Here is a 24,380-nt window from a genome sequence, read left to right as displayed (position 1 = left end):
ATACCTTTACAGAATTACAAGCTGAATTGAAATTGGCAGGGCTAAGGGGAAAGTGTAAGGGAGTTGACTAATTAGATAGTTTTCAGACTTTATATCGGTACAATGGGCCATACAATGATCTTCTGTGTTGTACCATTCTTTGAATGAATCAAACTTAACAATTTCCAACACATGATATCTGATTTTTTAAAAAAAACTGGATTGAATCATGGAAATAATACATTATTTATTAAAAAGTTTTGAATATTCCATTGCATTGCATTCAGAGTTGCATTCACTAAGGATTTTTATCTTGCTTGCTCATAATGTTTGATTTGAATTATTATTGTTACATGTACCTTGGTACAGTTAAAAGTTTTGTTTTGCATGCAGTATTGGCAGATCATTCCATATAAAGTGCATCAGGATAATACAATAGTGTGAGGAATACAAAGTTACAATTGCAAAGAAGGCGCACAAAAAGCAAGATCATCATCGAAATTTGAGAAGTCTATTCAGAAGTCTAATAACAGCAGGGAAGAAGTTGTGTTTAAGCTTTCATATTGTCTGTCTGACAGAAGAGGCTGGAAGAGATTATAACTGGGTTTTTGATGATGTTGACTGCCTTTCCGAGGCAATGAGAATGGAGATTTTCCATTGAGATGTTTGTTGTTGCGTCAGATTATTTTGAAGTGCTCATACATGTACCCATTATTCTCTGGAGAATTGCACGGACTGTCAAGCTACTAAAGCTTTATTTCCAGTCTGCAGTTCACTGATCTCCATTGAAGCAGCAGTAGAACTGCTGTCCTCAGATTCTTGGGCTAGGGATGGAGGAGAGAATTAACAGGAGTTTATCGATGACCACTGGTGCATGCCAAGTTGGTCACGTTCATGAGAGATGCCTCCTCTTCCACTCTTTGTTGTTTATTAGCCTGCTCAGTCTCAGTGACTGGATCAACAGAAGCACCCAGGAATTTGGGTGAGATATCAGAGGATTTGTACCTTGGAATATGTTGGCATCTTCTAAGGGGAAAATACAAAGGGAGAAAGATCTTTTAAATAACTTTAATAATCTCATTACTTACAAAAACAATGATGTTGTTGTGCAGTGGGCCACTGGATTTAAGGGTTTCCTTGTCATTCTCTATGGAATATTCCCACTCCAGACCCATTCCTAAAAACATCTTTGGCTTTGAACTTTCACCTTTGGCATTGAGAATAAAATTACCAGTTGCTTGATTCTTCACAGCTGTTAGGAAAACGTGACCATTAGATGTCCAATATAACTTATTCCAAACTTTCTGAAATGTTTTCAAAATACAGTACAAAGCGCATGGTGTTTGATAAAGAAAATATATTGAATTTATGCCATGTTTTCCTAAATAAATTAAGAGTTTCCACAGCAACTTGCTTCCTCTGGAGATTACTTTTCCATTTTCTGATAATTTAGCAAAGATTATGGAACTATTGAAAGCGCCAAATACTGATATAGATTCCTGAAAAAAAAAACTTACCAATTAGATTTGTAGAAGGTTCAGTTTCTTCAATCTGAATATGCCGAGCTCCAGCAGGCAACTCAAACATTTTGAACATCCCTGCAATGAGACATTAGAATTAAGTAATTCAAAGGCAATCAATGCTGCCCTTGTGATTTGAAAATTATGAAAGTTACAGGGTATTTTAAATAATTTGGTTTGCTTTATATGATCAGCAGTTTATCTTCTATGTCAACCCAGTGTAGATTAACATTCTTCAAAACTACAGGTAACAAGATGTGTGTGTCCTGGAAAATAATCACAGGAATAAAATTGTTGGTGACGTCACTGCACCAACGTGGGGCAAGAGTTGTGCCTTTTGAATATGCTGTCCTCTCACCTCTATGTCCTGGCTCCAATCCAGCCCCAACATAAACAGAAAAGTCCCCTCCATGTGGCTCCAGTGTTGTAAGTAAAGGTAGGTAGTTGAAATCTAACTTTCATACAGATTCATGTATAATTGCCCAATTTTTACCACCCACTACCAGACAATCTTACATAAAGTGCTCAAAAACTTGGTTAGTGCTAGAAATAAGTTCCACAGTGAGGTTAAGTTGTAGAGACAGAGGCAGGCAATATTATCAAACAAGATTAGGGCAACTATCAAATGGCTGGATATACAAGGAAATGCCCAACCAATATTAAACATTTCACTTTGGAAACTGCGGGACTGGCACATGACGAAATGAACAATCAAACTTTGAAAGAGTCTTTGCTTGTTAATATACTATTAGAGAGACAGAGTTTTGTCCAAGCTATTTTAACCTTCAATGTACTGATCTCTATTCTGAAAATGTTTCTGATCCCGAAGTCTGTCTAGGAATTGTCGTAGAGCAAAGGGCAGTATTAAACTACTTGCCCACATGATGATCAGTTCTATTAAAAACAACATACCAGAAGGTCAGCAAGCTAGGCAATGTGATACCTACTATTGAGTCACCTAAATAAATATATCTACTTTATTTTTATTTTTTTCTGTCTATTATCCATCTCACCATGAAATAATTTCAGCCTTATGCATCTACTCTTACCCAAGGGTAAAAGACCCATTTTTTGGAGTACATAGTCAAATTGTTTTACAGACCAATATTATGTGTTGAATTAGGCAGCTGGAGACTTTCAGAGACTTACAAAGTGTCTTTTTGGAAATGCATATCTTAGCACAGACAGCAGTTTCAGTCTTTCCCTTCTGGACCCTTTCCCCCTTCAGAAGCCAGCTCCCCACTGGGGAAGGACCCATCTCCTAAATACAAGTCCGATCATGTGCTTGCAGTCAACTCTGAAGCTGTTCTGGTTGATCCTTAAAGGGATGAGTATTTCAAGCACTGACGTACGTGAAGATTGGTATTTGCATAGGGAATACACAGCACTGTACTATTCATTATTGTGACAGGCTGGAAAGTGGGAGAGCAGCATGGACAATATGTACAGTGTTCACAGCTAGCAGCATTGAATCAGAACAGTGACCCTTTATTAATAAGCTTCATAACCCTCACTGATGTTTGAAATTATCAATTTCAAGAACATTCAGTACATACTTCTAAGCTATTAATGTTTTTCAAAGGCATGAGACAATGAAATATAAAGATTATCCATTTTTCATTTTCAGCAGTATTGATGAATTCCTGGAGCTTGTTGAACATGAGGAACTAGATTCCTCATGACAAGGTTGTAATAGTAGGCACTGTATTTGCAAAAGCAATCTATGGGCAGGCAAAAGTCAATAAATCATTCATATCTTGTATAACCCTTGGACTTCCACAGTAACAATTTTTAGAAGAATTGTTGCTTTTCCACTTGAGGGAAAGTATTTATTTTACAATGTTTTTCAATAGATGCTGTATTTTGTTTGATTTCTTGATTGACATAGATTCTGACCATATTGTAATATTACTTGAATTATAAACTTGTGAATAAGAGAGAAGTAAATAATGAGAAATGTGTGGCTAAGGACTGTATTTTTATAGTTAGACTCAGTCTGTAAGTAATCATATCTGGCCAACCTCTACTCCACTAAGAACAAGTTTAGAGGAGTCAGCTAGTGGTATTATCACTAGACAATTAATCAAGAGTCGAAGAGTGTGGTGCTGGAAAAGTACAGCAGGTTAGGCAGCATCAGAGGAGCAGGGGAATCAATGTTTTGAGCATAAGCCTTTCATCAGGAATGGGCCGTCACTCCTGATGAAAGGCTTATGCTCAAAACATCGATTCTCCTGCTCCTTGGATGCTGCCTGATCTGCTGTGGTTTTTCAGCACCACACTCTTCGACTCTGATCTCCAGCATCTGCAGTCCTCACTTTCTTCATATTAATCCAGAGATCCAGGTAACGTTCTAAGGATACAAATTCAAATCTCATCATGACAGATGGTGAAGTCTGAATTAAAATAAAAGTCTGGAATTAAGAGCCTAATGATGACTAGGGAAAAACCCACCCTGTTCATTAATGTCCTTTAGGGGAGGAAACTACTATCCCTAATGGTCTGGCCTACATGTGACTCCAGACCCACAGTAAAGTGTTGACTCCTAACTGCCACCTGCGCAATTAGGGAAGGGCAATAAATGCTGGCCTAGCCAACAATGCTCACATTCCATAAATGAACAAAACAAAGTTGAACCTGACCCATTATCTCTGAGCGTATATCAAACGGTATTGAAAACAGCTCATTTCTGATGTATTTTCAGACAATGTCACTGAGGGGCAGTATAGATCAGAAACTACCCCAGATATATGCTTCAGAACATCTTGGAGGTAAAATAAGCCATTGTGGGTGATGCTCTGCTTAAAATGGAACCAGTTGTGTAATCTTCAATAAGATTACAGGGCAGGAAGAGGATGGTGTGTAAAAGATGGCAAACAAGTCAGGAAGGGTAACAAGGTCACAGTCACAAAGTATGTTATTTAGAATTTTGATTAAAAACTGCCTCAGTGCTGTGATGAGGGATTGACTGAAGAACTGCAAATATGGTGGAGGAGGAGATGGATTTGAGAACCATCTACAGGTCTGAGGATGGTGGAGTGGCAAGTGACTTTGAAAATGGGTACTAGCTTCAAGGATGGATGAGTCAAGGACTATTTTCCTTTGAGAAGGGCAAGGACAACATATTAGAAAGAGTTATTAAAGTTCAGCAACTTAGGAGATAGCTCCATCAATTACGTCAATGAACAAGGGAGCCATGAGGGGAAGTTGTTGAGGGGAGGTAGGAGAGAAACTAGAGAAACAGTCAAATTTAGGGTAAGGGTAGGGTACAACTTTAAATTAAGATTTGTCAAGTAAGATGGATTAAGGCAATGAACCAGTAAAGGCAGGGTAATGAATAGTCTCAGCCATAATGACTGAGCACATCATATCTTCACACCTGCCAAAGGTGAGGGTGAAGGAGATAATGTAAAAGGGTTTAAGATGATACTTTGGAGTAGAGGAGAGAGGTTGGAAGTAATTTTTGAATTTTGGTATAATCTTTGAACAGATATTAATTTTGACAGATGAGATTAGGACTCATTGGTGTTTTGTGTGTCAGAAATTATTTGACAGGTCTGACAGAGATTTGCTGAACCAGTTACTAGCCATGACACAAAAATCTCCAATCCTAGTATTTAAGGGAACGGTGCTAATGGTGATAAGGGCAAGACTGTTGTGTGGGGCTGCAACTAAGGTGACAGATCTTATTTTTTAAACAAGAATTACAATATCAGAGCTGGTGGCGAGAATGCAGTTGAAAGAATCCGTATAACTAGTTTCATTGTGAATAGAAGGTGAAACAGTCAGAAATTTCAAAGTATACAGCTAAGTGAACTGGATGAGAGATTTTCCAAGAGTGGACACAGAAGGAAGTAGGATTGGGAGGGAGAACGGTGGATGGGAAGAAAAACAAGAAAACAAAGGAGGAAGAAATTAATAAGCAATTAAATGCAGGTTTACCTATAATTCACACAGTGAAGCTTTTATTCACACATTGAAAGTGGTAGTGGTAGTCGAGGTTGGAGGGGCTGGGCTGGGGTGGGTGGGTCGGAAGTGGCCATACATCTGGTTAGGGGCCTAATGTGATAGGAGAGAAGGGATGATAGGGCTACAATGAACTGAAATGGAGAGAGAACATGATGAATTGAGATAAATATCCCCAATGATGACAGAGCAGGGGCCAAGTGAGGACAGCCTGTCAGAGAGATTACTGCCACAACTTTTGAGTAGATAGTAGAGAACGAGGGCTTTAAAAGAGAGGCACAAAGGTGAAACAAGGTAAGACACTCAAAGTGGAGGCATGTGCTAAGAGAGTAGCGGGGGGGGGCAGATCATGGTGTTTGCTATTTTGCGGTAAAAGCCCTATTTCCATGGAATGGCCTGGGCGTGGCAAATAGTGGGAGATTTTGCACGGAGAGCAGAGAGGTGTCATCAAACGACACCCAGGTTCCCACCAAAGCCAAGATGTCAATATCATCCGCCAAAATAGGTTCGTGGAATGTAAGGATCTTGTGACAAAGTGTGCAAACGTTCTGGAGGGAGATACCAAGGGGAACGGTGATGGCTGATGCACTGGCAGAGCTCATTGCAACAGTATTTCACAGATTAAATGAGAACAGAAGGAGATAGAAAGACTCACCTGGGCAAGAAATACCAGGGTAGGAAGAATGGCAAACCACATTCTGACAACTGCTAGGAGGTCGGCAAATAACTCCCATCAGGGTGCGTTTCCCTTCGTGATTCTTCAACTCTAGCTACATATTCTCTATTTCTCTCGACTCTATATCACTGCTTGCTATCAATTTAATTTCAGTTCTCACTAACAAGGCAACCCACCCCCTCTGGCCATCTGCCTGACCTTCCGATCGGACATGTATCCTTGGATATTTAATTTGGCCATGTTTGGAGTATTGTGTGAAGTTCTAGTCACCACACTATAGATAGAATGTTGCCTGGATTGGAATGCACCAGCCTTTTTTGGGGGGGGGGAAAGAATTGTAGGTAGGACACAGGTTTAAGGTCACAGTGGAAAAAGTTAAAGGAGATGTGGCTCAGAAGGCAAGGTGGGGGGAGCATAGGAGAGCGATAATGATTGGAGATTCAATGGTTAAAGGAACAGACAGGAGATTCTGTGGTCACAAACGAGACTCCTGGCTGGTATGAAGAAAGGTTGAGGGAGCTAGGACCTTTCTCAATGGAGCGAAGAAGGATGAGAGGTAACTTGATAGAGGTGTACACATGGTGAGGGGCATAGATAAAGTGGATAGCCAGAGACTTTTTCCCAGGGTGGAAATGCCTATCACAAGGGGGCATAATTTTAAGGTGATTGGAGGAAGGTTTAGGGGAGATGTCTGAGGTATATTCTTTATACAGAGAGTAGTGGGTGCATGGAACACATGCCAGCACTGGTAGTAGAGTAGATACATTATGGACATTTAAGCGACTCTTGGATAGACACATGGAAGATTGTGAAATGAAGGATACGTAAGTTAGTTTGATCTTAGAGTAGGATAAAAGGTTGGCACAACATGAGAGCCAAATAGCATCCGCCAAAATAGGTTCATGGAATGTACTATTCTATGTTCTATGTGTGAGACTTGTCTTTTTTAAACAGAGGGTGATAGGTGAAACCTGCTGCCAGAAGAGGTGGTAGAAACAAATACGATAGCAATGTTTAAGATGCATTTAGACAGACACATGAACAAGCAGGGAATAGAGGCGTATGGACCATGTGAAGGTAGATGGGATTATTTCAGAGTGACAGCATGATTGCACAGGCATGGTGAGCTCAAAGCCTGTTCCTGTGCTGTACTGTTCTGGGAGAGTAAATGGGCAGTTCGAATTCCTGCTAATAAGGAGGTCATGTCCATGAGGCACAGGGAAAGAGAAAAGAATGAAGAGAAAGAATTGAAAAAAAAAGGCATAGTGAACTTGAATCTGGAGCAGTAGCCAAAACACACTTGTAAATGGACACAATGAAAGCTTAGGTGCCACAGTTTGTGCATGCAGCAAGGGTGTGTTAGAAATATTTCCTGCTTACTCCCAAAATAGGAGAAAAATACTGGGAGCTAAGAGATCACGTGAGGCTGAATAGTTTGGGGCTATTTTCCCTGGAGCGTCGCAGGCTGAGAGGTAACCTTATAGCAGTTTATAACATCATGAGGCACATGGATACGGTGAAATACAATGCTTTCTTTGCCCTGGATAGGAGAGTGCAAAACTAGAGGGCCTAGATTTAAGGTGAGAAAGATAAAATTTAAAAGGGACCCAAGGGGCATCGTCCTCACACAGAGGGTTATGCACGTATGGAATGAGCTGCCAGAGGTGGTGGTGGAGCCTGGTATAATTACAACAATTAAGAGGCAGCTGGATAGGCATATGATTAGAAAGGGTTTAGAGGGATATGGGCCAAATGCAGGCAAATGGGACTAAGTTAATGTAGAATATCTGGTTGACATGGACAAGTTGAACCAAAGGGTCTATTTCTGAGCTGTACATCTTTATGACACTATGCTTCCCTGGTGGGTCAGAAGTGATAGAGGCAAGTTGGCCTCAATCTGAAACATTGGCAAATTGATGTACAGGTTCAGAGAAATGAAGTGGCTGAGTGAATCCACAAATTATACACAGGAAAATATACTGGGGAATAAACGGTTGGTTATTTCCATTGGAATGAAGATCAGATGTGAGGAGAGTCAGTTGCACATCAGAAAACCAGTAGTGAAACTGCAGATCACCATCGGGTTCAAAATGTGTGGGGAAAGAAACTTGGCAGAGGAGAGTGAATCTATAGACAGAAGCTTGACAGTGGATGAAGCAGAAAGACCAACAGTACAGGTACAGAGCCTGCAGGCTATAAACTGCACAAAACTGCAGTGCAATTAAAACAACTGGGCAGATCAGATGATCTGATTCAGTTCTGACGGAAGGTTACTGAACCTAAAATGTTAACTCTGATTTCCCTCCACAGAAGCTGCCAGACGTGCTGAGATTTTCCGACAATTTCTGTTTTTGTTTCAAATTTCCAGTCTCCGCAGTTCTTTCATTTTTTTTAATTTCATGAACAAAATATTGGCCTTGGGAGGAGAAAATAAAAATTCACAAGAATGATATCTGAGCACACAGGTTTAATTATGAGGTCTGTTTGTATGAATTTAATCTATAGTGCCAAAAGTAGTCAAGATAGTTCAAGACTAAATACAAAGAGATTAACGTGAAAGCATAACTTCTAAAATTAGAGTTTTGCCATTTCAGAGTAAAATCACAGACTCTAAAAATCTGACTCTCTTTCACCCAGAAGGCTATGGTTGGCTAATAGACATTTTCAGGATAACGTGATGCAGTATGTTCTCTACATACTTGTATTTTTCTATTTCCCTCACCACCTTCCAGAAGACTCCTTGAAACCTATTTCTTTGGCCATGTCTCTGGTCACTTCCTACATTCTTCCTCCTGTAGTTTGCCACCTTTTTCTTCTCCATAAAATTCTTTAGGATGACTACCATTCTTACTCAAAATTACTATAATGTGAATTAGGGATGTTGCTGATTTTGGGAGGTTAAGGCAAATAACAACACCAAGTAATGTAGAGGACTACCAAATACAGAGTGCATTTGGCAGTCCCTATTTCGCTACTTCACACAACAGCCCACAGACCAGTGTTGCTCAATAACCTCAACTAACTACTCGATCTGCAGCCCTGTTTGTCAGCTCTGAATTAATCTTAAGTTCTTGAGATTATTCACTCATGGGATGTGGATACATTTAATGCCCACCCCTAACTGTTTTTGAGAAGGTGGTGATGAGCTTCTCTCTTGAACTACTGCAGTCCATCTCCTGTAGGCAGACCCACAATGCAATTACGGAGGCAATTTCAGGATTTTGGCTTGAAGGAACAACGATAGATTTCCAAGTTAGGATGGTGAATGGCTGGAAGAGGAACTTGCAGGGAGCGGTGTTTTCACGTAACTGCTTACCTTGCCCTTGTAGATGACAGGGGTTGTGGATTTGGAAGGAGCTGTCTAAGGAGCCTTGGAGAATTTTTCTAGTGCATCTTGTAAATAGTATTAACTGCTGCTACCAGGCCCTGGTGGTGGAGAAAGTGAAAGTTTGTGGGTGTGTGCCAAATAAGCAGGCTGGATGGTGTCAAGCTTGAGTATTGTTGGAGCTGTGCTTAGCCACGTAAATGGGGCATTTTCCACCACACTCCTGACTTGTGTTTTGTGGATGGTGGACTGGCTCTGGGGAGTCAGGAGGTATGCTACTCATTGTAGTATTCCTAGCCTCTGACCTGCTCTTGAAGCCACTGTATTTATATGGCTAGTTCAGTTTAGTTTCTGGTAACCCAACATGTGCATCTTCATCCATAAGTAACATTGTGAAATCTTAAGATATTAATTAGAGAAACAAACACAACTTACAGCAAGGGTGAACCTAAGCAAAGTCTCTTGGACTGATTTACCAAGTTTCTGGTGCAATGCAGGGGAGAATACCGATCGGCTTGGTCACATAAGAGTACAAGTCATATTGAAACCTTGACTGTATAAAATCTGCTGCTCTCAATCTGATGATATTTCAGCACCGTTATAAATGAAGAAAAATCATTCAGAGTAAGACGGTAAACATATTTAAACAAGTGGAGGCATGTTTATTTTTCAGTGTCACATGCACATACAAATAACTTACATTGAACCAGACGGGGAGTTTTAACTCACCTGTTCGTTTAGGAGTCTTGGTAATGGTCCCTTTCACTGTTCGACAATGTGCATTGTCACCACCACAGACACCACATTTATCTTCTTGCTTAAAGGAACCAACTTCCTTGTCACAGCCCACAAGCTTCAAAAGGATAATAATTCAATAGTGTCAGAATCTCCATCCCTTAACAGAATTGAAAACTGTGCAAGGGGTTAGATAAACACAAATTTTAAAAAACCTCGCATGCACCATGGAGTCATAGAGCCCTAGAGTCAAACAGCATAGAAACTGACCCTTCAGTCAAACCAGTCCATGCCAACCATAATCCCAAACTAAACTAGTCCCATCTGCCTGCGCTTGGCCCATATTCCTTTAAACCTTTCCTATTCATGTACTTATCCAAATGTCTTTTAAACATTGTAATTGTACCCACATCCACCATTTCCTCTGGAAGTTCGTTCTAAACACGAACTACTCCATGTAAAATCAAATTGTCCCTCATGTCTTTTACAAATCCTTCTCCTCTCACCATAAAAATATACCCCCTGAGGCTTGAAATCCCCCCACCTTAGGGAAAAGACATTTGCCATTCACCTTATCTATACGCTTAATAATTTTATAAACCTCTGAAAGGTGACCCCCTCAATGCAGACCAATCGTATTCATCCTAAATACTTCCATTTGTATAGACTAGAAAAAATATTCCATGGCGGTTGGCAGAACTGTTATTCTAACCATTTTGAGGTATTAGGAACAGTTGACCAACAGCTTGGTTAAAGAGATACTTGAGAGTGCCTTAATATGTGATAATGCTGTGGCTAAGTTTAGGGTGGGAATTCCAGAGTTCACAGCCATTTGAAATTGAGCATGCATAACTTCCCAGGCACAGATCAGAGTACCCAGTAATGAGCACATACCACACATTCCCCTCGAGCACAAACACTGAAGGGATCTTTATAACTGCAACGTGTACCGTCATGGACAACCTGATTCATGAACACCACATCTCCCGTTTCCTTGGACTGACAGATTAATTCACATCTTTGAGCCTCTATAATTTGTCGATTGGGAAGGAAAATCAAAATGGAGGTTTATATTGGCAAAAGAAGAAACAAAAAACAAAGCATTAAAGAATTAGAAAAATCTAAGACATGGTTTTAGCCTTACTTCATTCCTGAGTGTTTTCTCTCTTGTACAATATGCATGCCTTTTAATTTTTGAACAAAGTAATTTTAAAATATGTCACCAACGGCACTGCTCTCAGGGTACAATACCTTAATAAAAGGAAGAACTCCACCACAGAGATAAATGCATGTAACATATGACCCACATACCAAATCCGAGCTTTCCTGGAATCACTGAGAATGTAGTGGAAGAAACGACATCTCTCCTTAAGGCTGAGTACAATAAATTATTGGTAAATAAAAACAGTTTGATGATGCATCTATTTTCAACTGCTTTTGCAATATCACTGGAATGGTCCCACTCTTAGCCGTTTAACCTCAGGACTGGGAACTGGCATTTGGTGAGACAGGAGTGGACAGACTGCATGGAATATAATGTACACAGTTTGCCTATTGCTGGTACATATAATGTTTAGTTTAGTGAGCAAAACAGTGCTATTGAGATCACATAACTCCGAATAGTCTCAGAATCCTTTCGAGTACTCTCACTATTGCATGTAATTCATTGCAATGCAGTTTTGTCCAAGTTACTTAAGGTAGTGTACTTCATAGAAACATATTTTCAATTTTGGCAGCTGGCTGCATATACAGGAAATGTGGATTTTGTGTGATTATTTTGACCATTTAGCATTACTGTAGGAAAATCATGTGCAAACTCCATCTGATTTTACATTTGTTTCTGCTCAGTGAAGCTCCTCACCAACAAGTCAAAGTTGTAGAGCTCTCTATGTGCACTAAATCACTGAATTAGTATCCGTCCAGGATATCATAGCTGCAGTGTCTGAGATATTAATGTTTCTCTGGTTGGGTTGTCTAATTATGAAAATTGATCACAAATACACAGTCTGAAAAGAAAAGTTACCATCTTGATGCTCATAAGGGAGCCAAGTATGCTTGACATTCTGGTAAAGATAATAGGAGTTTCTTTGCTGACACTGCTGAGCCCGGAAATCTTCATAGGGCCCTGAGCAATCTTCAGAATTGCAGACTTTGTATTCAAAACTGGGACCAGGACACTCCCGGCCACCGTACGCAGGACTGCAGAGAAAACGCAAGCAAATCAATGGCATGATTCAAAATCTTACCTCATCCTGCAATCTATTTACTGAAAGTTGTACTTTTGCTATCTTGGTCATTTAGAAAGGGTTTATTTTATGCTAGGGACAGCTAAAATTGTTGTTGACGCAATGCACTATGTTGGAATCGATGCAACCAGAGAGTAAAAGCGTGCATTATCATTTTCCGATCGATCCTAATGTTATAAGGCACAGGGCCAAAATGCAATACTAATCAAATTACCTCAGCTCGTATCTCCTTTTCCTGAGTCAGAGCCTGAGAGTTCAGTCACTGCTGAAGTACATAATTGAGCTTGACATATTTCTTTAAGTGCTGCAATGTCATAAATATAGTTTTTCCTTCAAGGAATGAAACCAAGCTTCTGAACTAATCTTGCTGTGGTGCAGATGGATGTTAAAGCACTATGTTTTTTTCAAAACCAAACTAGCATTCCTTTCTTAATCAGCTTCGCCAACAGCAAGTTGGCCATTTCCATGCTGCTTTTGGGATCTTGTTGGATAAAATTGATTTTGTAGTTGCTAAATTATAAACTAAACCATTGCAAATGGAATTTGAAACAACTCTGAACAATGCAATAATCCACTGTAACCATAAGCCTTTATCAATTAGGTTAGTATGAAATGGAGATAACATAATAGCAAGAAATGATCTTGAACAAGGATGGAATTATTCAACTGCAAATGTGTTGCTGGTCAAAGCACAGCAGGCCAGGCAGCATCTCAGGAATAGAGATGCTGCCTGGCCTGCTGTGCTTTGACCAGCAACACATTTGCAGCTGTGATCTCCAGCATCTGCAGACCTCATTTTTTACTGGAATTATTCAACATCCATTCCCTCCACCACTAGTGCTCAGTACCAGCAATGTGTATAAGATGCACTGTAGAAATTCACCCAATGCTCTACAGACCTTCCAAACCCATGACCTCCACCACACAGAAAGTTAAGGGCAGCAACCAATAGGGAACTCCATCTACTTTAAATCTCCTCCCAAATCTCTCACTATCCTGACTTGGATACCATTCTTTCACTATGCCTGTGTCAACATCTTTGAATTTTCTTCCTAATAGCATTGTGGTGTACCTACCCTCCAGATGGACTGCAGCAGTTCAAGACGGCAGCTCATCACTACCTTCTCAAGGGTAACGAGCGATGGGCAATAATTGGTGGTATAGCCAGTGGCACCCACATCCCACGAACAAATAAAAAACAAATGAACTATATGTGAATGCATACAGCAAAACAAATGATCATGGCTATTGCTTAAAAGAGCTTCAACCAAAACCATGTATTGCAGTTAATGTAACAATCACTTGATGAGTTTATTTTTAAAAATATGCAAGATATATAAGCCATTGTAGCTGTCTCTCTGTCTCTCCATTCAGCGGCCCATTAAAGGGGAAGGGTAAGACAGAGGCTGGTGGAGCACACAAGTGAAGAACTCCTAATTTCTGCTTGTGCTTGTTTCGGTTCACCAGAATCCACAGTTCTTCATTTTATTTTAGTGGATAACCCAAACTTTTAGATCATTGTGAAGCAACTTTTGTTTGACATCAACTCCTAGCCTTGAAACAAGAGTGGAACATTGCCAAGAGGTTTGAAGTTAAAATTGTGCATTATTCTGGATTGAATGACTGCAGTTCAATCTGTTAGCTCTCTGTTGGTATTTGCAATGTAACCAGTAAGTTCCCATGCACAAAGCCCAGGGTTTTCCTACCAGCTAGCATGTGGACTCAGCAATACAAATTAAGACAACCAGTTACGTGATCCTCAGAACAGCTGGCCAAGTTAAGCCGATCACTGTGGAAGAGCAATGCAGCCAATATGCTAACTGATGCAAACTTACGGAGGATTGCTGCACTGTCGGCTGCGGAAACGCACTCCCCCACCACAGGTTCTCGAGCATGATCCAAACCTTGTCCAGGAACTCCAGCTTCCATCCTGACTGTATAACTGATCTGAAGTCTTCCAAATACAGTGACCCTTAAAACACCACTGAAAAGTACAAGTCATTAAATCACCTTCAGGACTTGCTGCTGGGCACTGCCAGGTAACATTGCAGATTTACATCCCTGCTGCAGAGAAGTGTATTTCACAAATTTGAGACTGGCGAACAGGAATCCACATTTGTAACCTTAATAACCATTACCCCATTAGGTTCAACAGGTGGACAATCGCTCAGGCCACATGTGCTGAGCTGTCCTCCATGACTAAGCTTCCTGTCACGTGGACCTTTTAGAACTGAAAGCTAGCAAAAATTACACAATTTGATAATAATATAAAAACTACAGGGATTCAGAAAATTTGAATCTTGGATCTCATTACTCATTATAAATTTCGCAAAAGTATTAACAGTTAATGCACTGAGGAACAAACCAAATGTAATAAGATTGCAAGAAAATGTCCAATTCAGTTTCTTCAGGTTTTGCATACATAGGGTTTCTTTGCCAGTGGGTTTGAATATGCTTGTCCCCTTCCCCTTTTAGCAAACTGACCAATGATAAATTCTCATTGCAGACAAAGTCAGAACTGTTGCATATCTCCACCATTTTCAGCTTATAAAATAATTCTGCTGTTCATTGCCCAAAGGTGGTTTTATGTCTGCAAATACAGGTGCTTGATCAATAAGGGCTTTATTTATTGGAAGGTCAATATAATTATTTTAATCAGTCTGTTTGAACTTGTTATGACATACGTCCAGGACCAACTTTGGCAACTGGGTTCAGAGTTAGGGACACCATCACTGCACCACAAGAACTCTATGGAAGGTCAATATAAAGTTAGACTGATTAACACTGGGACACAATGACTCATCAGATGGTTCTTGCAACAGATATCACCTCCCTGACATTTTTGATATACAAATTGGCCTTTTACCTTTCCAGATGCACACTCTGTTCCATCGAGTGGTGGGCCCTTCTTAGTTTTGCAGAAGTAGGGGTTATCAGGATGGCTACACCATAACTGTTTGCACGGATCAAACGTTCGGAACTGTGATAGGGATAAACATAGATTTCAACTGAGTGCGATCCTGCTATAGGTAGTTGCTCTGAATGGTATAAAAAAATCAACTGAACATAGAGAGAAATGAAAATAACGGTACAAAAATACCACCAGCTGCAACAATTCAATCTCAAACATTTGTGTTATAACTAAGCATCAAATCCATTATAGCCCCAGTTGTCACTTCCTGAAAATGCTGAGAGAGACATAGCTGGGCTGTGCTGGGAAGGGATGGGGTATTGCTGAAGATTTGGAAAATGTCTTTTCTGATTTGTCAAAGTCAATCAAAACGAGTCCTAAGGAGACTACAGATGGCCAGGAGGCAAATCCCACTGTTCTTTTAAGAACAATAAGTGCCTTAATCAGGAATTCATCCAACCCCTTTTACCAAACGTATGAAATAGCAACTTGTTGTTGAAGGTAATGAACCTCTGGTACAAAGGAACCCATTCCCCATTTTAGATCTTTATTTATATAACATAACATAATATTTGCATACGTACCTAACTCAAATTGTCCATCTAAATGACAGTCTAGTCCCCTCAGTTTATTAACTCTTAATTGAATCTCCGTGACCACGTATTTGTTTGAAAAGGTTAGGAAGATCAATTTCGGATGCTACAATGATAATTTACCCTTTATAAAGTGAGCTTCAGGCTAATGGTCTTAACTCCAACCTTTATAAAGCTTCTATTTCACCCACTGTCTAAGGGAAAGCTGTTCCCTATGACTGGGGAGTCTAAAATAAGGAGTTACAGCTTAAGGTAATAGGGGAAGCCATTTCAGACTGAGATGAGGAGAAATTTCTTCATCCAGAGAACAGTGAGCCTTTGGAATGTCCTGAAGAAAGCAGTTAAGGCCAATACATTGAATACTATCAAGAAGAAGTTAGATATAGTTCTTAGGGTTAAAGGGATCAAAGAATATGTGGAGAAAGTAGCAACTGAGTAGAGTTGGATCAAACATGATCAAATTGAAAGGCAAAGTGATCTCATGGGGATAAATTGCCTGTTCCTGCTCCTATTTTTTTACAGTTCTATGGAAGCAACACTGGATACAGCATTCTCAATGAGGCCTATTTAAACTAGATATGTATGTATCAGTATGGAAGGCAAGGACCAAAATGTTTACTCCGCAGCAACTTTCTCAAAAGACAGCATGTCCAAAATTGTTTTATTGCTTTTTATTAGAAACTTCAAATGCAATTAGACGTAAAAATGTAAGGGGATGTCCAATAAGGCCAGGAGAAAAAAAATACTTACAGCTGTACACATTTTGTATCCAATTCCAAAATCAAACCGACACTGCTCATCCATGGAGTAGTCAATTCCTGGCAGTTCTGGTAACTTTGGCCACTTATGTTCGAATGGGTCATCCAGCAGGCAGTCATAGGAACTGATGGAAATCATGTGAGAGAAATAAGTCATACAAAGTCCAATCAGATTTTATGTTGTCTTAAACAATTAACATTGTTTCAGATCAAAGGAAATCATCTATTTGTTGTTGAAGACAGACTCAGCAGTTGAGAATTACCCATTGTCCTGATGTTCTGTCTGAGACTTCTAATCTCAGCTCCAAAACTGTTGGCAGTGGTGAAAGCAAAACATAGAACATAAAAGGAAGGAAATAAACCCTGGTTGCTCCTAATTTTACCATTTACTGGATTCTTGATCTACCTCAGAGGACCATGACATATCCGTGTTACTTGTTAGCTCCAAACACTGAAGACATAACCTTGACTCAACTGCTCCACCATCTTGTTTAGAGCACAATCGTTAACTACAGAACATGCAGCAACTCAAGCTATTCACTTTCTGCTAAATCTTTGTTGTAGCAAGCCAAAGCTAATCCCGAAACACTTGAGTTCCTGTTATAAACACTCAACTGCTGATGGTCTCTACCTCAATAATTCCCTACAGCAAACCATCTCCTTCTCCTACAAACTTCTTTTTAGAGAAATGTCCACTGACTGCCTTTCTTAATTCTCTACACCATTCTTAAACTGTTATTGATCTATTAACCACAGTGTTAGAAATGGGGAAAAGTGTTGTTTTTGCAGGTATATAAAAAGCATACAGAAAAGGGGTACAGCAAGAGAACGATTAACCCTGCAGGTATTTAGGGAAGGGTATCTCTACTTTTCAGTGCATAATTATGGATAATTAAGTACTAACTTTAATGTAGATTTATTAAAGAAAATAATTCCTTTTACCATAATGTTTAAAATAACAGTTTCAGCAAAAAGCTAAGATTACTGAAACATATAAGCAAAGCACGAATAATATACATTGTTAAGATGTAGGTACAAGAATGGAATGTACCTATGGACAATGAAAGAAGTTACAAAGGGAACATCGAGATAAGAGTTTAGCCTTATGACAGCACGTGCAAGGGGGAAAATTGCCAACTTGGAAAGAAGGAGGCAATGGGCGTGGAGCATAGGTGGGCAGAGGTGAAATAGTAAGAAAGATGTAGGGATCGGAAGAGGTGACCTCACGTAGCTCAAAATATAACTGTGTAATAGTTTGAATAATCATTACTTCAATTGCTTTCTGCAATTGGGGCCCTTTCTTGCAAGATTGTAGAATAAATTGTCTTGTTTCCAGCTCTGGTGGTCTCATCTAAATTTTACTGAATTTTGTTTCAAACAGGAAAGAGACTTTCACTATTTGCTATTCCAAAAGCCTTCATGACTAAAAACATTCCTATCAAACATCCTCATATCTTTCTCTATTCTAGTTGAAATTGTCATTAAGAGGAGACCAGAGTCGCTGAACTAGATTTCCTAATCCTTGATTAACCTTATTGTCCTTATTATCAGAAGTATTATTATCTCATTATCTGGGAGTTGTATTGTTTATCACAATCTTCCAGGATAACATGTTACAAGTTAAAAGGCAAATTCAGTAAGGTTACATTTCTGTAGTGAGGCTTGCGATAGGACAGTGTAATGCACACACTGGGTAAAAACACATGTTTGACACCACTTCTGTTCTAGTCATGGATCTTTGAAGTTTTGATAGTGCAAATAGATTTTAAAAATTGGGATGATAACGACAGGTTGCAGATTTTAAAAAATCAGCAAGTAATTTAAAGGGGAGATGAGGAATATTTTCAGATAGGAAGCTATCTGGATCAGAACATTCTGAGAAGATAATGGAAGCTGACTGCATAATCACTTTAAAGAAACTTAGAAAGGGAATCAAGGATAAGGGGTACACACATGAAACATTCATCTGCGATGAACCATGACATCTCTTTCAAAGAGCAAATACAGGCATGGTGGACCAAATTCCATCTTTAGTGTTGTAAGATTCTGGACATCTATTTGGGATTTCAAACCTGCTGAATTTACCTCATAAGTAGACCAATGGTAGCTATATAAGTCATAATTTCATGTACTCTTATATGTTATCAAAATGCAAGCAATTCACTTATGGCTACATTGTTGTGACAAGAAGATTTCCAAGTACACATTTCCAATACATTGAATGCATGTTTGTGAAATTAGAGTCAAAGAGCATGAAAACAGACTCTTCAGTCCAACTCATCTGTGCTGACCAGGTATCCCAAACATAACTAGTCCCATGCTTGCATTTGTCCCATATCCCACTGAACCCTTCCTATTCATGTAGCTGTCCAAATGTCTCTTAACTGTTGTAATTGTATCCACCTCTACCACTTACTCTGACAGCTCATTCCACGTACGCACCAGTCTCTGTGTGAAAAAGCTGCCCCTCAGGTCCCTTCTAAATCGTTCCCCTCTCAGCTTAAAACCATCCCCTCTAGTTGTGGACTTCCCTATCCTTTGAAAAAGACCTTGGCCATTCACCTTATCCATTTCCCTCATGATTTTATAAACCTCTATAAGGTCACCCCTCAGTTTCAATGTCCCAACTTATCCAGCATCTCCTTATAACTCAAACCCTCCAGTCTTGGCAACATCCTTTGTAAATTTTTTCTGCACCCTTTTTAGTTTAACAACATCTTTCCTAAACAGGACTATCAGAATTGAATGCAGTATCCCAAAAGTGGCCTCATCAATGTCTTCTACAGCTGCAACATGATGTCCCAACTCCTATACTCAATATTCTGACCAATGAAGGCAAGTGTGCCAAATGCCTTCTTCACACCCTGTCTACCTGCAATGCTGCTTTCAAGGAACTGAGAACCTGCAGCCCTATGTCCCTCTGTACAATAACACTCCTCGGGGCCCTACCATTAACTGTCACAAGTTACGAATGAATGTTCAATGGATCATGCAATCAATCCCCACTATCCAGCAGCACAAGATTGGAAACTGACCACTCACAATTGAAGTCATTACGCTACACAGGCTGCTCTGGTGAAAGGTGACTTCGGCTTTTGGACCAATGCAAATCTATGCAGCGTATTTGAGGAGACAGCGCAATTCAGTACATGGCATGTGTATATTTTTGGAGCTTCACTGTATTAATTATAGTCTAAAGCCCAGTTGAAAATTCCACAGATATGCCCAGGCATCTACTTTTGTAAAGTTTAACCTCTCATCTTTGCCAAATTAGTAACTAATTAAGTCAATAAATAAAGGTTGAAATGGCAGGGTTGGTGGATATGTCACAACCGTAGCATGTAGGAATGTGTGGACAGCATGTGTTCCCAGACAACTATACCCAAGATATGTAACTGCAGCTCAAAGCATTTGGCTCAAATAATTGCGGGGGAAAATTATTCCAAATTGTACGCATAGGCCTTACGGTAAGTGAAACTTCTAATCTAGCCACGGTCAGCAACAAGAGGCTGTGATTACTAATCTAGGAGATACGGGAATCCAGAGTATGGAATGTTGACATCTTGGCCCTTGACCGTTAACAGATAGGAATGAGGTACTTGTTACCTGTGCAGCTGAGAACAAGGACTGCAGAGTGCATGAGCAAGCGTTTTTCATTCTTCATTCATAGGACAGGGGCATCACTGTCACGGCATTTTTTGCCTACTTCAAACTGTCCTTGAGAAGGTGGTAGCGAGCTGCTTTGTTGAATCACTGCAGTCCTTAGGGATACCCACACTGCTGTTTGGAAGGGAGTTCTAGGAATTTGACTCAGAGACAGTGAAGGGATAATGATATAATTCCAAGAGGGATGGCTTAAGGCTGGGAGGGGGACTTGCAGGTTCCTTGCATCTGTGCCATATCCTCCTAGATCGTAGTAGTTATGGGTTTGATGATGCTGTTGAAGGATATAATGCTGCCCAGCTTTTACTGTATTTTGGCTTCCATATTGAATAGTCACAAATGGTGCTAAGCATTGTGCAGTCATCAGCAGACATCCCACTTCTGACTCCATGATGGAGGGAAGGTCATTGATGAAGTGGCTTACGGTGATTAGGGCTAAGGAACTCCTGCAGAGGTGCTCTGGAGCTCAGGTGACTGACTTCCAACAGCCACACCTACAGGTATGACCCCAACCACAGAGAACTTCCTCCTGTTGACTCTAGATTTTCAAGGGCTCCTTGATGCCACACTCGGCCAATTGCTGCCTTGTTGTCGAGGGCAGTCACTCACACCTCAGCTCTCTGCAGTTCACTTCTTGCTGTAATGAGTTCTGGAACAGGAGCATACTGGCAGAACATAAACTGAGCATCTGTGAGCAGGTTGTTGCCACGCAACCACTGCTTGGCCACACTGTCAATGACCCCTTATACTACATTGCTGATATAGAGTGAGAGGGACAGCAATTGGCTGCGTTAGACTTGTTTTCTGTGGACAGGGCAAGATAGAAGTTAAGACAACAAGCCTCCCCGTTAGGGAATCTAGAAGATAAGGTCGCAGTTCGGAATAAGAAGTTGGTCATTTACGACTGAGGAGAAATTTGTTCAAAGGGTTGTGAATCTTTGCCTCTCTTTCTACCCCAGAAAGCCGAGAATGCTCAGACTTTGGGGTTACTCAAGAGTGAGGTCAGCAGTTTGTTGGGCACTAAAAGAATATGTGGATTCTGCAGGAAGATGGAGGTGAGGCATGATTGATTTGATGGAGTCTGTTCCAAGGGTCAAATGGACAATTCTTGCTTCTATTTTTTTTTTGGTCCTCCATGTAGCTGCAGTCAGTTCCCAACACTAAAAAAATTAACCAGCATTCGAAAACCAAGAAATGGAGCAATGGGCATGCAAGCCAACTCTCTTATCCTTGAATAATGAGTGAATTAGGAACCAATGATTTAACTCTGGGCATGACGTGCTCTGCATTCCTCACCTGCAGAATAAGATGAACTTATACTCAATTGTAACCAACGGGCTGTATTTGATAATTATAAATTAGATGATGCAACAGTGATCCAGTGACATTTTAATGTTTTGATTAATTTCACCAATATATATGCTTGAGTAAAATGTGGAACTATAGTAGAGACTTTCACAGATGGTTACAGTACCAAATACAACCACCTACTGTATGTATCGACTGAGTTCCTGCTTGCTGCAGCGAGACCAATGATAGCGATGGAACGCAGCCTGTACAAGGGGGGCCATGATGCTGCCCATACTTGTTTCGTCAGCACAGCGATTACCTTGCCCATCATGCTCCATCCCTAAACTGTTAGCAAGCACATGTCAATCATTTTGGAAATCCATTTAACCACAAAATTCATCAGAACATTGCACACTGCAAACCATATATTTCGATGCAAATTCAAGACTGCTGCATAGTTACATTTAAAGCAGAAACAATTCAACTAGTTTCAGAGATAAACACAACTTGCAAGACCTTTAACCAACCCAAGCCAGAAATATCAGATTAGGCACTTGGGTCACCCTTCTCATATTACTGCCCAGTAAACAAGAAAATATGACATTTAACAGATTGCTTTTCTCTGCAACCACTTATCAGTCACATCCGCCAGTTTCCCCTATTTAATCAATACTGGTTTCCTGACAAATTCGATGCTCCACCCTCCCCCTCCCCACCCCCACCCCCACATCCTGTGGGTTGAATTTCAGATTCAGCACATAACTCACTACAACAAATCATAACCAACGTGTCACAATGTAATTTAAGGACCATGTTCTTAAATTAGATTTTCTCCAACTGCAATACAAATCTGTAAGAACCATGTCAACCAGTTAAATGAATAGTTTGCTTCGAATATTTAGGTTGATAGCAGAGACCTTCTTTTTGCATCAGGAATCAACATCGTCACTCGTGGGACAGTTGGACCTCTGACAAATTAAGAGCAGAGCTCTTGTTACAATCGTAAAGCAGCAGTCTATGGTATGCATACCCTCCCCCTTCTCACTACAGCTGCCTGCCATTTTCTACATTACTCTGTGAGTGGGACTGGCCAGCAATTATGATGTGGCATTGTGCAATTTTATCACCGTGGCCTACAAAAGGATCTAATCAGCCCAATGTCATGTACTGAAGAATGCTTCTTAGTAGAACAGTGAATACGAGCAGTGTTCAAACTGAGGTGCCAGAGTTGAAATGACCATATTTTAATGTCATTTAAGCAAGATTTCCAATTCTCCTGACAACTTATCTTACAGATTCAGCTTCTGGATTAGTGGTGCTGGAAGAGCACAGCAGTTCAGGCAGCATTCAAAGTGCAGTGATGAAGGGCTTTTGCCCGAAATGTCGATTTTGCTGCACTTTGGATGCTGCCTGAACTGCTGTACTCTTCCAGCACCACTAATCCAGAATCTGGTTTCCAGCATCTGCAGTCATTGTTTTTACCTCCTTACAGATTCAGCTACCAACATTACTCACACTTGCTCTCTGAGATAAATCTTGGTTTTGTAAAGTTACGACTCTATTGATCGTTGAGCACAACTACCTATGCCCTCCATAACTTGATTTGATTTATATATTGTCACTCATATTTATTACCAATACAGTGAAAAGTGCTGTTTACTGTCACCATTCTCCAGCGGCATCTTAAAACACAGAAAATAAACCAAAACACAGAATATAAAGCCACAAAGATAAAACAATAAAGTTCATCTGAAAGTCAAATCTAAATAAAATTAAGTGGTTTTTGGAACACTCCCACTTCTACTCAGCTCATCCAGGCTCCTCCACCCTGACATCTCGAGTCCGTGCTGTTAAACCAGTGACATTGCTGCAACCACACTTCGCTGCATTGTCGCCGCTCTCCAGTGCCATCTCACCTCTACCAATGCTGCCACTGCCGTGAGTTCACGCTGGGCCGATCTCGCCAATGCAACTACTGTCAGTACTTCAGTTCTGCAATGGGACCAAACTTGTCCCCGTCGCTGCCTCTAACATCAGAGGGTTAAGTCTATAAAGATGTTGCTTAATTGGAACAGTATTTCCTATATCTATATCATGCACTATCAGATTAATACTCTCCAGTTTACTCCCACTTATCTCTCCATTTCATTGTAATAACACTTTCAGGTCATTTCAATTTTCCTCTGGAAGGTATCCCAACAATTTATCCCAATGTTTGAGAACTGTCACATTGTCCAGCTTAATTTGGGGAATAACCAATTCAGAATCAGCAGATCTTGGTTCTTCACTGTGTTTTAACCAGTAACACATTCTCCTTTTGCTTAGGGATAGTCAACATGGTTTTGTGCGTGGGAAATCATGTCTCACAAGCTTGATTGAGTTTGTTGAGGAAGTAACAAAGAGGACTGAAGAGGGCAGAGTGGTAGATATGATCTATATGGACTTCAGTAAGGCACTCAACAAGGTTCCCCATGATTAGCAAGGATAGATCTCATGGAATACAGGGAGAACTAGTCATTTGGATACAGAACTGGCTCAAAGGTAGAAGACAGATGGTGTGGTGGAGGGTTGGTTTTCAGAATGGAGGCCTGTGACCAGTGGAGTGCTACAAAGATCAATGCTGGGTCCTCTACATTTTGTCATTTACATAAATGATTTGGATGTGGCATAAGAGGTACAGTTAGTAAGTTTCCAGATTACACCAAAATTGGAGGTGTAATG

At 40.2% G+C, this 24,380-nt stretch overlaps 1 protein-coding gene across 5 annotated transcripts in view; it reads right to left on the bottom strand.

Moving 5' to 3' along the window:
• The window catches only part of LOC132835030 (A disintegrin and metalloproteinase with thrombospondin motifs 14), a 207,828-nt gene that overhangs the window by 13,023 nt on the left and 170,425 nt on the right, over positions 1 to 24,380 (bottom strand). For all 5 annotated transcript variants that reach the window (XM_060854286.1, XM_060854287.1, XM_060854285.1 and 2 more), the window contains 9 exons: positions 21,861 to 22,004; positions 16,699 to 16,831; positions 15,311 to 15,424; positions 14,280 to 14,428; positions 12,222 to 12,397; positions 11,093 to 11,226; positions 10,193 to 10,316; positions 1,497 to 1,577; positions 1,068 to 1,231 (listed from right to left, as the gene is read on the bottom strand). In XM_060854286.1, coding sequence (XP_060710269.1) covers positions 1,068 to 1,231; positions 1,497 to 1,577; positions 10,193 to 10,316; positions 11,093 to 11,226; positions 12,222 to 12,397; positions 14,280 to 14,428; positions 15,311 to 15,424; positions 16,699 to 16,831; positions 21,861 to 22,004 — 1,219 coding nt within the window. The remainder of the gene's footprint in view (positions 1 to 1,067; positions 1,232 to 1,496; positions 1,578 to 10,192; positions 10,317 to 11,092; positions 11,227 to 12,221; positions 12,398 to 14,279; positions 14,429 to 15,310; positions 15,425 to 16,698; positions 16,832 to 21,860; positions 22,005 to 24,380) is intronic.

This window comes from Hemiscyllium ocellatum, chromosome 43, assembly GCF_020745735.1.
Source record: "Hemiscyllium ocellatum isolate sHemOce1 chromosome 43, sHemOce1.pat.X.cur, whole genome shotgun sequence".
NCBI classification, from domain to species: domain Eukaryota; kingdom Metazoa; phylum Chordata; class Chondrichthyes; order Orectolobiformes; family Hemiscylliidae; genus Hemiscyllium; species Hemiscyllium ocellatum.
This window is presented reverse-complemented; position numbering and strand designations above follow the sequence as displayed.